A 14,487-nucleotide genomic window follows, 5' to 3' on the forward strand; every position below is an offset into this window, starting at 1 on the left:
GAATTTCTGGTGCAAGGGCCTGGAACACAGTTCCACCGCAGAGCTCTGATCCAGCACCTCCTTTGCAGACAGCCTTCAGAGAAGAGATGGGGAGGTGGGTGAGCTTCAAGTATAGCCGAGAACAGTCATTCTACTCCCAGATCCTCTACTGTTGTTACTTTTGCCCCTCCCCCTTTCATAGTTGCACTTTCTATTTTGCCTGTAAAGCCCCAGTGGTACGGAGGGCTCCAACCAAACACCTTCCACCCCTATAAAAATGACAGCCAAATCTTTTCTCAATCTTTTTCCCCCCAGAAAATTGTACCCAACAGCTTCTTCTATTTCACTCTCTTGCACTTCCCCTCACTCTTGCCTTCCATCCTTTCACCCCATACACCCCCGTCCTTAACCTGCTGTCCCCTTACCTCTTCTCTCTTCCCTCCATACTCTTTTCCGCTCCTGTTCCCATACGCCCCCCTTTCCTATGCAGACCTCTCTCTGCACTCACCTCTACTACTACTACTTAGCATTTCTATAGTGCTGCCAGGGTTACGCAGCACTGTACAAGTTTAAACATGGGGAAGGACAGTCCCTGCTCAAGAGAACTTACAATCTAAAGGTAACAAGCTATGTAGTCAGTGTAGGTATCATGAATGGGGAAGGTGGTTAGGCGCCAAAAGCAAGGGAGAAGAGATGGGCTTTGAGTAAGGACTTGAAAATGGGCAGGGAGGGCGTATGGGCTCGGGAAGTCTGTTCTAGGCATAAGGTGATGCGAGGCAGAAGGGGCGGAGTCTGGAGTTAGCGGTGGTGGAGAAGGGTACAGATAGGAGTGATTTGTCCTGAGAGCGGAGGTTACGGGTGGGAACATACGGGGAGAGGAGGGTGGAGAGGTAATGGGGGGCTGCAGATTGAGTGCACTTGAAGGTCAATAGGAGAAGCTTGAACTGTATACGGTAGCGGATCGGGAGCAGTTGCCCCTCTCTGCCCCATCCCTTCACTCTTCTCACTATTTCTTCTTCCCCTCCACTTCCCTCTTTGTTTCTACCCTGGTTCACCACATTCCCTTCTCTCTTTCCCTCTTGGTACCTTCAACTCTTCCCTCTGTACCCCCTAACCCATTTCTGCCCCTACCGTTCTGTCTTGCAACCCTTTTTACCTCCATTCCTTCTATCTTATCATACAAGACCTTATCCCACCAGGTACCAGTGCCCTCACCCCTTCACTCTTTCTCCCTGAACTCACCTCTGCCTCCCATCTGACCAGGTCAAAAAAAAGCACTGGACTTAACAGCGTCTCTTCCTACGTCAATGACCGATGATGATCCAATGTCTCTCTTTCTTCCTTCAGCTGGGAATTTCAGCAGGCAATAGCACAAGTACTGACACTCACAGGGACCCCGATAGACAGAGTCAGCAGTGGCAGATAAAGCAAAACCCAGGACAGGAGCGGCGATAGGCTCGGGGTTTCGGGCTGGATCCAGGTCACATGTTGATGTTGTCTGGGGCTGTTGCAGCTCAGCTGGAGAGCACACATCAAAACAGGCGCAAAACTACCCTGTCGAGGTGGCGGCTATAATCTACAATGTGGGCATCCTGGTGTCTTATGGAGCCATGATTCTCGGGGATTCCCAGCCAGTTGGGATTTCAGAATATCCACAACGAATATGCATGCGAAAAAGCTACATATGCTGGAGGTAGTAGGCACAGTGGTTCCCAAACGTGGTTCTGGAGACACCCTAGCCAGTTGGGTTTGCAAGATATCTGCAATGAATATTCATGAGAGAGATTTGCATGCACAGCCTTCACTGCGTGCAAATTGCTCTCATGAATAATTATTGTGGATATCCTGAAAACCTGACTGGCTGGGGTGCCTCCAGGACCAGGTTTGCGAACCACTGTTATAGATATTCATTAAGCATATCCTGAAAATCCTATTGGCTGAGGGTCCACAGGACAGGCTTCAGAACCACTGACTAGAGCAGGGGTTCTCAACCCGGTCCTCAGGGCACACTCAGCCAATCAGGTTTTCAGGATATTCACAATGAATATGCATGAGATAAATGTGCATACCATGGAAGTACATGTCATGAATATTCATTGTGGATATGCTGAAATCCCGACTGGCTAGGTATGGCCCAAGGACTGGGTAGAATATGCAGAGGCCAAGGTGCTAGATCACTTCATATCATGAGAGACAAGCTGAGCCAGTGCCCCACTGATGCTGTGGACCCCAGTTTCTAAAGATACCCCCGAGCACATCCCTAACCAAGGGTCCCCCTACACCTCCACCCCCACTTCTTATCAGCTCTCGGGTGAGGCAGGACAAGCCTTTGGTCTGCCCCCTCCCCAATTTGAGCCGGTTAACGCTGCTCTCCTGGCTGCAGCCTCCCGGGAGCGATACCAGGACAGGAGGAGATGAGGCGAGAGGGATTACAGACCCAGCTGTTTACCTTTTGATATACTTTGTGTTCCAGTTATCCACGGCTCCTTTTGTTTGCATTATGTGTGTGATTCTGTCCAAAATCAGCTGGTTTTCTTTCTCGATTATATTCAGTCTCTGCTGCTCCATCTGTGGAAAGAGAAAAAAAGAAAAAAAAACTTTACTCTGTGGCAGGATTGAAGAGCTTTATTTATTCAGTGTAATTTATCATCATATTTTTCAAAACGAAAAGCTAATAGCAACTCACAGTGCATAAAAATTAAAAAAAAAAACCCATTGACAACAATATACTGCAGTTTTCAACTCCCCCTTGCTAGTTGGATTGCCATATGTTGTATCCATTGTACGCACTTTTATCTCAGGCGTTTTGCATTTGGGGGTTACCAGGACAGATATGGGAAGCTCTGAAAAACAGGTAAGTCACATACTACTGCAGAGGTTCACACAGCTGCACTCAAAATCCCTCTTGAAGCTGCCCAGCTTCCCTGAGTGGATATCCTGAAAAGGGAAAAGGGATGGGACTTTATATATACAGCCTTTCTGTGGTTACAGTCAAGGTGATTTACATATTATATTCAGGTACTTATTTTGGCCCAGGGGCAATGGAGGGTTAAGTGACTTGCCCAAGGTCACAAGGAGCTGCAGTGGGAATTGAACCCAGTTCCCTAGAATCAGAGTCCGCTGCACTAACCACTAGGCTACTCCTCCACTAGCAACATTCCATGTAGAAGCCTGCCCTTGCAAATCATCAATGTGACCGCGCAGGCTTCTGCTTGTGTGAGTCTGACGTCCTGCACGTATGTGCAGGACGTCAGACTCACAGAAACAGAAGCCTGCGCAGCCTTCTACATGGAATGTTGCTAGTGGAACATTAACATTCCATGTAGAATCTCAAATAGTAGCAACAGAATCTCAAATAGCAGCTACATTACCTGTAGAATCTGAAATAGAGAAAGGGAAAGGGAAAATGGACTTGATATACCACCTTTCTGAGGTTTTTTTTTTTTTTTGCAACTACATTCAAAGCGGTTTGCATATATTCAGGTACTTATTTTGTACCAGGGGCAATGGAGGGTTAAGTGACTTGCCCAGAGTCACAAGGAGCTGCAGTGGGAATCGAACTCAGTTCCCCAGGATCAAAGTCCGCTGCACTAACCACTAGGCTACTCCTTAACTCATTCCACCAATAAGAGCCAACCTCATCAGTGATGTCACAATGGCTTGGCTCACGTCTGATATTGTGATGTCATAAGGGAAAGGGAACTGGGACTTGATATACCGCCTTTCTGTGGTATTTTGCAACTACATTCAAAGTGGTTTACATATATACAGGTACTTATTTTGTACCTGGGGTAATGGAGGGTTAAGTGACTTGCCCAGAGTCACAAGGAGCTGCAGTGGGAATCGAACTCAGTTCCCCAGGATCAAAGTCTGCTGCACTAACCACTAGGCTACTCCTCCACTTCGCCGCTACCCTGGCTGATCCCGGTTTTGGAATTTACACCAAAATGCAGTGCGGGATTTGTAGTCTCTGATTCTACCCATTGAAATGAGTCCTGCAGGACCCATAATGCATCAGGATGGGGTTATTAGAAGCCCAGGGCTGGCCTACAGTGTCCTGGAACTGGATAGCTTGGCAGTTCTGAACACCACAGACACAAAACACATGCATATCCTTTCGGATACTTAATTGGGTCAGGCAGGCCCTTCTCTTTCTGGGTTTATTGATACTAATTATGACTCTTATGTTGTAAACCAGTCTTTATTATACAATTAATACACACATACACAATTTGTAAATAATTGTAATATCCCACACTGGGTCAGACCAGTGGTCCATCTAGCCCTACTACCAATCCCAGGGCAAGCAGTGGCTTCCCCATGTCTATCTCAATAGCAAACTATGGACTTTTCCTCCAGGAACTTGTCTAAACCCTTTTAAAACCCATTCTGATGTATATTTCAGTTTTTTTGTTGTTAGGTCTGCTGTGAAAACTACTGACTGACTCATATTCTTACCGATTGCTATATGTACTATCTGGTACCATGGACAGTGGCAGATGAAAGCATTGCACACTATGTGGATATAAAGGGGAAAGGGAAATGGGACTTGATATACCGCCTTTCTGAGGTTTTTGCAACTACATTCAAAGCGGTTTACATATACTCAGATACTTATTTTGTACCAGGGGCAATGGAGGGTTAAGTGACTTGCCCAGAGTCACAAGGAGCTGCAGTGGGAATTTAACCCAGTTCCCCAGGATCAAAGCCTTCAGCACTAACCAGACATCAGGATGGGCTGAGGAAGCCCTGGCTTCTATCGAAGGTCCAGCAGCAGCTTCATAACTTGCTGTCTTGTTACAGAGCTGTAGGTCTGTCCGCTATCAGGGTGCGCCTTGTCTGCTACATCTGCCTATTATTAAAAAAATTCCAGGATTGGGAACATGGCTTCAGAATGAAAGCCGACATTTAGGAAATTGTTGCCTCCGAGGGGCGACATCTGTGCAGCTGTGGCTGCTTGCCAGAGCAATTGGCTTCCATTCCCTCACGCAGGTAGGCATACAGGAAAAAGTCTCGCCATCTGCTATCTTTCCTGGCTCTCTTGGTTTATTTGTTGTCATTTTTTTAAGGGGGAGGGGGGAAATTACATTTCAGTCCTCTGCTTCAGCTGGAATCTCTTCCTTAATTTGTTCAAAGAGTTGCCACTGTTATGGCTTATTTTAGGCATCTCAGGGTTTCAGCCAGCTGCTGCCATGATTTGGCAGCAGAAAGCTTCCTCCCCCCCCCCCCCCCTCCTCCTCCTCCTGGGGTAAGTTTGATTTAGGAACAAGCAGTTGCTTAGGGCGCTGAATTTTGAACACTGCAGAGAAAAGAACTTCAACTTGCTTTCTGTATTCTGTTGTTTTCATTTGGAAGCTTTTTGTGTTTCCAACAACTGTTACAGGGCCATGCTTAGGGTCTCCGGTGCCCCCCAGCAGTTGGCCCCAGCGCCCCCCCCCCCCGAAAACGATCGCTACACTACCCACCCTCTTCTCCCCAGATCCTTTTCCTTTTTTTTGTTTAAATTTACCTCTGTCCGGCGGCAGCGTAGCGTTAGTGAGAAGGAGGCGGCGCTCCCCCGCCCTGACGTGTCAGTCTTCCCTTCGCTCAGTGTCCCACCTTCTTCTGACATCATTTCTGATGTCAGAAGAAGGCGGACCTGAGCGAAGGGAAGACTGACACGTCGGGGTGGATGAGCGCTGCCTCCTTCTCACTAACGCTACGCTGCCACCGGACAGAGGTAAATTTAAACAAAAAAGGAAAAGGATCTGGGGAGAAGAGGGCAAGGTAAGCATGGTGCGGCGGGGCGCCCCCCAGAGGATGGCGCCCTCCTGCCATGCTTACCTCGCTTACCGTGTTGGCACGGCCCTGAACTGTTAATTGCACTGCCTGCTCTTAAAACAGGGGTTCGTAACCCAGTCAGTCAGGTTTTCAGGATATCCACATTGAATATGCATGAGATATATTTGCATACACTACCCTCCTATTCCCCCATTCTCTGTCTCTGTTACTGGCTCTCATATCCTCCCTGTCTCCTCGGCTCGTAACCTTAGAGTCATCTTCAACTCCTCTCTCTCCTTCTCTGCTCATATTCAACAAATCGCCAAAACCTGTCGCTTCTTTATCTTCAACATTAGCAAAATTCGCCCTTTCCTTTCTGAAAACGCCACCAAAACCCTTATTCACACCCTTGTTACTTCTCGCCTGGACTATTGCAATTTACTTCTCACTGGTCTTCCACTCAATCATCTTTCTCCTCTCCAATCTGTCCAGAATTCTGCAGCTCGACTTATTTTCCACCAGAATCGTTATGCCCACACTAGCCCATTCCTCAAGTCACTTCACTGGCTCCCTGTCCGCTTCTGTATACAAACTCCTCTTACTGACCTTTAAATGCCTCCACTCTATGACCCCTCATTACCTCTCCTCTCTCATTTCTCCCTACACTCCTCCCCGTCAACTCCGCTCTCTAAACAAATCTCTCTTGTCGTCCCCTTTCTCCTCCACCGCTAACTCCAGACTTCGTTCCTTTTATCTTGCGGCACCTTATGCCTGGAACCGTCTTCCCGAACCCATACGTCTAGCTCCATCTCTACCTGTCTTCAAATCTACGCTGAAGGCTCACCTTTTCACTACTGCCTTTGGCTCCTAACTGCTACTCATTTGCTCTCCTCCCCTGTTCCTCTCTACCCTGTAATTTCCTTGCCCGTAATGTCTTGTCTGTCTGTTTTACCTAGATTGTAAGCTCTTTGAGCAGGGACTGTCTATGTCAAATGTACAGCGCTGCGTGCATCTGGTAGCGCTATATAAATGCTATTAGTAGTAGTATGCAAATCTCTCTCATACATATTCAGTGCAGGTATCCTAAAAACCAGGCTGGCTTGTATGTCCCGAGGACTATCTTAAAGACTATGCACCACTCAAAGAAGTTGAAGACCAGGCTTAAAAGTTATTATATCAGGCAGGCTTTTCCTTTTATTGGATAAGAGGAATTAGGATTTATTAGAAATCTATTAATGGGAAGACAATACTTCTATGTTGATACCCTGGTTGTGAGCGTCTTGAGAGTATGTGGTTAGGTCTTTCCCGTCAATAACATTGCCATTCCTTTCTTTTAAAATTGTAAAAGGAGGAGTGGCCTAGTGGTTAGAGCACCGGTCTTGCAATCCAGAGGTGGCCAGTTCAAATCCCACTGCTGCTCCTTGTGATCTTGGGCAAGTCACTTAACCCTCCATTGCCTCAGGTACAAACTTAGATTGTGAGCCCTCCTGGGACAGAGAAATGTCAAGTGTGCCTAAGTGTAACTCACCTTGAGCTACTACTGAAAAAGGTGTGAGGAAAATCTAAATAAATAAATTACGTTAACTGCAGCCAGGCAGTGTATTAAATTTGGATAATAAACACATATATATGGGGCTCATTTTCAAAGCACTTAGCCTCCCAAAGTTCCATAGAAACCTATGGAACTTAGCCTCCCAAAGTGCTTTGAAAATATGCCTCTTTGTGTGCCCTCTTTCCAAGAGCGTGCACTTGTGATGGTTCACACATGTGTGATAGTTTGCCCATGCATCCTAGAGGAAGAGTGTGGACTATGTGTAAAGAGGGTACATTGGGGTAATTCAACAAGCAATGTCAAAATGTAGGTACTGGGCTTGGTAAGAGTGAATTCCATAACATTTGCTCCACGTGGAAGTGCCATTATAAAATATTAGCCTAAGTTCGCACTTATTCCATGTCAAAGGTCGGTGCAAGAGCTCACGCCTAGAGGTGTGCAATCCCTAGTATTCTATGACCTGTGCGCATTAACTCATAGGCAAGCCCCTGACCCGCCCATGCTTCTCCCACAGCCACGTTTCTAGAAGTTGCGCATGACAGAATACGTGCACGCAGCTTCTAGAATAGCTACATAGTTGCATGTACAACTGCCAATTGGTTAACTCCAATTAACAGCCAATTATTAAATTATTTAGCACGCACAACTGACTTTCTATAAATTGGGCGCCCCTCTGTGCACGCTAAGCAGAACGTTGGGTGCTGGATTTTATAGGATTATTAATAATAATACATTTTCTTGTCACCAGCTATATCTGAAATATTCTAAGAAGGGAACAAAGATACATACAAAGTAAATTATAAAAATACAAATCAAACAACATAAAAATAAAACAATTCACTCAACATTAATACAGATTCATTCATTACCAAAAAGCAGAGCAGCATCATTAATCTAATAACCTATAAGCTTGAACTGAGAAATATTCTGCAGAGCGAAGCTCAACAGGCAGATCTCTACTCTTCCAGACGAACCTGCCGAAATTCTGGAACTTTAAGCAGCTGTTTTTGGGAAGATCTAAGAGAGCTTAAAGGTTGATAGTACCTTAGTGGAACTGAGTGTTGGGGAAACACAACCATCCAATACTTTAAAAACCAAAATTTTAAACTCAATACAGAACTTCATATGAAGCCAATGCAAGGACTTCATAATAGGAGTGATATATGGTCATAGTATGGCCTCCCTGTGATAACTCATGCTATAGAGTTCTGAGTAACTAATAAACCCTCAACGAACCACTCGCAATGCCTATGAAGAGGGCATTGTAGTAGTCCATCAGAGGACAGACTACTGATTCAACAACCTTGCAAAAACTGTCATCTGTGACAAAAAGTCTAATAAGCATTGCCATACTGGGACAGACCAAAGGTCCATCAAGCCCAGCATGCACAATGGTATAAGGAAAATATTGAAAAGCACCGCAAACAGACAGGAGTCCTGGGGAACTCCAGTTGAACATGCAACAAGCTCAAATTTCTCAAGAACATAAGAGTAGCCATATTGGGTCAGACCAATGGTTCATCTAGCCCAGTATCCTGTTTCCAACAGTGGCCAAGCCAGGTCACAAGTACCTAGAAGAACCCAAATTGTGGCAACATTCCATGCTACAAATCCCAGGGCAAGCAGTTGCTTCCCCATCTCTGTCTCAATAGCAGAATATGACCTATTCCTCCAGGAATTTGTCCAAACCTTTTTTAAACCCAGAAATGCTAACCGCTGTTACCACCTCCTCCAGCAAAGAGTTCCAGAGCTTAACTATTTGTTGAGTGAAAAAATATTTCTTCCTATTTGTTTTAAAAGTATTTCTGTGTAACTTCCTTGAGGGTCCCCTAGTCTTTGTACTTTTGGAACAGATAGAAAATCGACTTAATTCTACTCGTTCTACACCACTCAGGAGTTTGTAGACCTCAATCATATCTCCACTCATTCAACTCTTTTCCATGCTGATGAGCCCTAACCTCTTTAGCCTTTCCTCATATGAGAGGAGTTTCATCCCCTTTATCATTTTGGTTGCTCTTTGATTCTTTTCTAATTCCACTATATCAATTTTGAGATATGGCAACCAGAATTGAATATTCAAAGTGAAGTCACACCATGGAGCGATACAGAAGCGTTGTAGTATTTTTGGTCTTATCCACCATCCCTTTCCTAATAATTCCTAGAGTCCTATTTGCTTTTTTGGGCACCATCGCACACTGGGCAGAAGATTTCAGTGTATGATAATACAATGACGCCTAGATCTTTTTCTTGAGTGCTACCCCCCAAGGTGGACCCTAGCATCAGGTAACTATGATTCGGATTATTGTTTCCAATGTGCATTGCCTTGCATTTGTCCACATTATCAAAATTCATTAAATACATGTTCCTAAGAAGGAATGGAACCAGCAGAATATAGTATCAGTCAATCCTACTGACTGTAACTGATTCAATAAGATTTTATGATTAATGGTGTCAAAAGCAGGAGAAAAAAATGGAAGCGGTGCAAAGAAAACCTTCGAGAATGGTATGGGATTTGCGTTACAAGACGTATGAGGAGAGACTTGCTGACCTGAACATGTATACCCTGGAGGAAAAGAGAAACAGGGGTGATATGATACAGACGTTCAAATATTTGAAAGGTATTAATCCGCAAACGAACCCTTTCCATAGATGGGAAGGCGGTAGAACGAGAGGACATGAAATGAGATTGAAGGGGGGCAGACTCAAGCAAAATGTCAGGAAGTACTTTTTCACGGAGAGAGTGGTGGATGCTTGGAATGCCCTCCCGCGGGAGGTGGTGGAGATGAAAACGGTAACTGAATTCAAACATGCGTGGGATAAACAAAGGAATCTTGTTCAGAAGAAATGGATCCTCAGGAGCTTAGCCGAGATTGGATAACAGAGCTGGTAGTGGGAGGCGGGGCTGGTGGTTGGGAGGCGGGGATAGTTGCTGGGCAGACTTGTACGGTCTGTGCCCTGACAATGGCAGATACAAATCAAGGTAAGGTATACACAAAAAGTAGCACAGGTGAAATTATCTTGTTGGGCAGACTGGATGGACCGTGCAGGTCTTTTTCTGCCGTCATCTACTAAAGCAATCAGTAGGAACTTTGTCCCTCTATCAAAACTGGTTTTGACACCATCCAACAGAAAGATCAACAATGTTTCCTTGTCATGATCTTTTCTAAAACCAAATTGAAGTTGGTCCAAAATGCCCAGTCCTTGAAGATAATCATCTAACTGCCCAAACACAACTCTCAATTACTTTTGCAAAAAAAAAAAAAGGCAATGAGGAGATGGGACGATAATTGTCAATGATTGTATGATTTAGTTTGGAATTTTTAATCGGAGGTCCAACTAAAACTTAAAACGCAATGTCTTGTACTCATCTCACAACATAACACAAAAAACGTCTCCACCATAATCACACCATACTGCTCTCTTCCTATCTCACAAAACCTGAAAATTCTTGGAGTTACCATTGATTGAAACCTCACTCTCGATGCCCACGTGAAGAACACGACGAAAAAGATGTTCCACTCCATGTGGAAACTCAAACGAGTAAAATCTTTCTTCCCGAGATACATCTTCCGTACCTTGGTACAGTCAATGGTAATAAGCCATCTGGACTACTGCAACGCACTGTACGCTGGCTGCAAAGAACAGACTATCAAAAAACTCCAAACAGCCCAGAATACTGCCGCCAGACTCATATTTGGAAAAACTAAATATGAAAGTGCAAAACCCCTAAGAGAGAAACTTCATTGGCTCGTTCAAGATCTGCACGATTGTACACAAAACCATTCACGCAGACGCCCCAACCTACATGCTAAACCTTGTGGACCTACCTCCCAGAAACGCCACAAGATCATCCCGCAAATTTCTCAATCTGCACTTCCCCGGCTGTAAAGGACTAAAATACAAGCTCATGCATGCCACTGCCTTCTCTTACTTGAGCACGCAGTTATGGAATGCATTATCTACAGACCTGAAAACAATCGGCGAAATAACTAACTTTCGCAAATCTCTGAAGACATATTTCTTCAACAAGGCCTACAAAAAGAACCTATAGCCTCACTAATCCACTTCACCAACCCACCCAGTTTGAAAGTCCACCTTCTACACTTATCCCCTAATTACTTCCTTCTTTCTTCTATTACTAAATCTCTACACCTTACTAATAGCTATATCTGAGAGCCTGGAATGACAATGTAATAACAAAATTATGTAAGCCACATTGAGCCTGCAAATAGGTGGGAAAATGTGGGATACAAATGCAACAAGCAGGTGGCATAAGTCCCTCATTTAAGGATGCATTAACCATACGAGTGCAAAAAGACAAAAAAAGGAACTTTCAAAGCTTTCACAGTGGATGGATGAACATTCTCCAGTTTACAAAAGGAATTATTAACTATCGTCAGAATTTTTATTTCTAAATGAGACTCAAACAACTGAAAACTCAGACCAGAAATGTGATTCATTCTCAGGTTGATATATTTCTACTGGAAATTGAGAAACTATCTACTGAACTTTTAAACAAAAACCACTAAAAAGATCTTGTGAAAGGATCGTCTGTTTTTGCATTTTTACTGATGTAAATTTCCTTACAATTTGCAAAAAGCACTTTTGCTGAAGATGGAGCTTGGTCTATTCTTCTATTGAAATATGATCACTGAGCTTCCATGCAGCATGCTGACAGTATAACAAGACTGTAATTGAAAATTATAATCTTTCAAAGTTAGCCGGCAAGGACACTTCTTCCAAGTTCTCTCTGCCTGTCTAGGCTTATATTTTCTTCCAGGGCTCCCAAGGTCTTGTACTTCCCTCGTCCCCCCTTAAGCTCCTTTAAAAAGTGTGTAGCTCTTGCACGTGGTAACCGCTGCTGGAGACAAACTGACTCAATAGGGAGAGTTGTGGGGGAGGGAAGGAAAGATGCTGCGGGGGGGGGGGAGAGAAGAAATATTGTTGGGCATGGGGTGGAAAGGGGGAGGAAGGGAGAGATGCAGCAAAGGGGTGGAGAGGAGCGAGAGTGAAAAGTCTTGCATATGGGGGTGGTGAAGGGAAGGAGAGATGCAAGGGAAGGACAGGGGCAAGAGAGAGAGAATTGCTAGACATGAGGTGCAGCAGGAGGAAGGGAGAGATACAGCAATGGGGTGGAGCAGAAAGGGAGAAAGCTGGCATATGGAGGTGGAGGGAGAGATGTTGCATGGCGAGGGGTGAGAGAGGGAGAAATGTTGGACATAGGGGGTGGAGGGGAGGAGAGATGATGCATGGAGAGGAGAGAGAGAGAGAGAGAGAGAGAGAGGGCACAAGGGGGGAAGAGAGAAAAATGGACATTGGGAGAGAGGCAAAAATGTTAGACATGGCAATGGAAGGGAGAGAATGCTGCATGGAGGGAGGGAGGGGAAGAGAATTGTTGGACCCTGGGAACAAGGGAGAGCGAGAGAGAAAGATGGTGGACAATGGGAGAGAGGGAGAGATATTGGACACGGGGGTAGATGAGAGGGATGGAGAGATAGGAGATGGAGAGGAAAGAAAGAGCGACAGAGATGTTGGATCCATGAGCAGAAGGAAGTGATGGAGGGGTACCGGACAATGGGAATGAGGGATGAGAGCGGGAGAAATGTTGGACCATGGGGGTGAGAGCTAGAAGGAAGAGAGAAGGAACAGGGAGATGTCAGGCTACGAGAGTGGGGAGGGCAGAAAGAGGGAGCAGATGCTGGGCTAGCAAGGTGGAGGGAATGGTAGAAGAGGCCAGGAGGAGATGCCAAAGAAATGAATGACAAGATAGTGATTACAGAGGGTAGAAATATGGTAACGTGGAGCAGGTTAAAGATGAAAGGGAATGGAGGGCTGGAGAAGAAGCAAGATGGGAAATGGGAGAGCTAGTTGGTGAGAGACGAAGATGGAAATCTGATAGGTAGCTGAAACATTAAAAGAAGGAGAAAAGGGTGAGGGAGAGTGAAATTTGAGTTGACAGAAAGGCAGAAAAGAGAGAAAAAAAGTTAACAAGAAATGATCAATATGTCAGAGGCAGCTGTCGTGAGGGAATAGACAGGAGAGAGGAGAAAAGACAAATGGACAGCAGCCGCTTGAAGGAAGATTAGCTGACGACACAGGAAAGCAGTGAAAAGAAACTGGAACTAACATGACAGGAAAATAAAATGTCCAGACCACAAAGGTAGAAAGAAACATTTTATTTTGAAATTTTTAAAAGGAATATGTTAGATTTGGGAAATGTGCATAGTAAATGCCTTTGCATTGTGTTCGGTAGAAAAGGAAATGCATTTCTGTTTTTATTTCTCCAGTATTGCAGTAGACGCCAAGTTTAACTTCTTGGGAGTTCCCAGTTCAATTTTTGTCTAAATATTTTTATTTCTAATTTGTAATCCCTTGTTCTGTATTTGGTGAGGGTCTCTCAGTGTGATAGTAATGGCAGGTAGGGAAAACAGAGTGGACGCAGGGAGGAGAGGGGAGCCTTCCTTTATTTTCCGATCTGGGCTGTAGCATGTCTAACACCAGTCCTCATGCTTGCTGGATAGCTGGTGGGGAACCCCAAGCATCCCCAACCGAGGACCTCCTCCAAAAGACAGCCAGATCTCCCTTCTACCAAGCTGTGCAGCTGGAGACAGCATCCTTGAGCCACTGACAATTAAGCATACATGGGGTGCTGGCATCAGTGGCTTAAGGACATTGCTGTTGCTTGCCAAGCTTGGTAAAAGGGAGTTCTGGCCACCTTCAGAGAAAGTCTCCAGTCGACAAAGCTTGGGGATCCTCATTATACTTTGAGATGGGGGACAGGGTGGGCAGAGAAAATGTGCACTCCGCTCCATGGATAAATCCTTCTTATCTGTTCCCTTTTCCACTACTGCCAACTCCAGACTTCGCGCCTTCTGTCTCGCTGCACCCTACGCCTGGAATAAACTTCCTGAGCCCCTACGTCTTGCCCCATCCTTGGCCACCTTTAAATCTAGACTGAAAGCCCACCTCTAACATTGCTTTTGACTCGTAACCACTTGTAACCACTCGCCTCCACCTACCCTCCTCTCCTCCTTCCTGTACACATTAATTGATTTGATTACTTTATTTTTGTCTATTAGATTGTAAGCTCTTTAAGCAGGGACTGTCTTTCTTCTATGTTTGTGCAGCGCTGCGTACGCCTTGTAGCGCTATAGAAATGCTAAATATTAGTAGTAGTAGTCATGCCCACCCAAAAT

General features: G+C 45.0%; 1 protein-coding gene across 1 annotated transcript in view; it reads right to left on the minus strand.

Moving 5' to 3' along the window:
- LOC115481995 (ras-related protein Rab-18A-like) overlaps positions 1-14,487 on the minus strand; it is a gene marked incomplete in the record, with an annotated part of 104,465 nt that overhangs the window by 40,266 nt on the left and 49,712 nt on the right. The window contains 1 exon segment of the mRNA XM_030221515.1: positions 2,429-2,547. Within this exon segment, the coding sequence (XP_030077375.1) occupies positions 2,429-2,547 (119 nt within the window).

The sequence above is a fragment of the Microcaecilia unicolor genome, chromosome 12, assembly GCF_901765095.1.
Source record: "Microcaecilia unicolor chromosome 12, aMicUni1.1, whole genome shotgun sequence".
Lineage (NCBI taxonomy): Eukaryota > Metazoa > Chordata > Amphibia > Gymnophiona > Siphonopidae > Microcaecilia > Microcaecilia unicolor.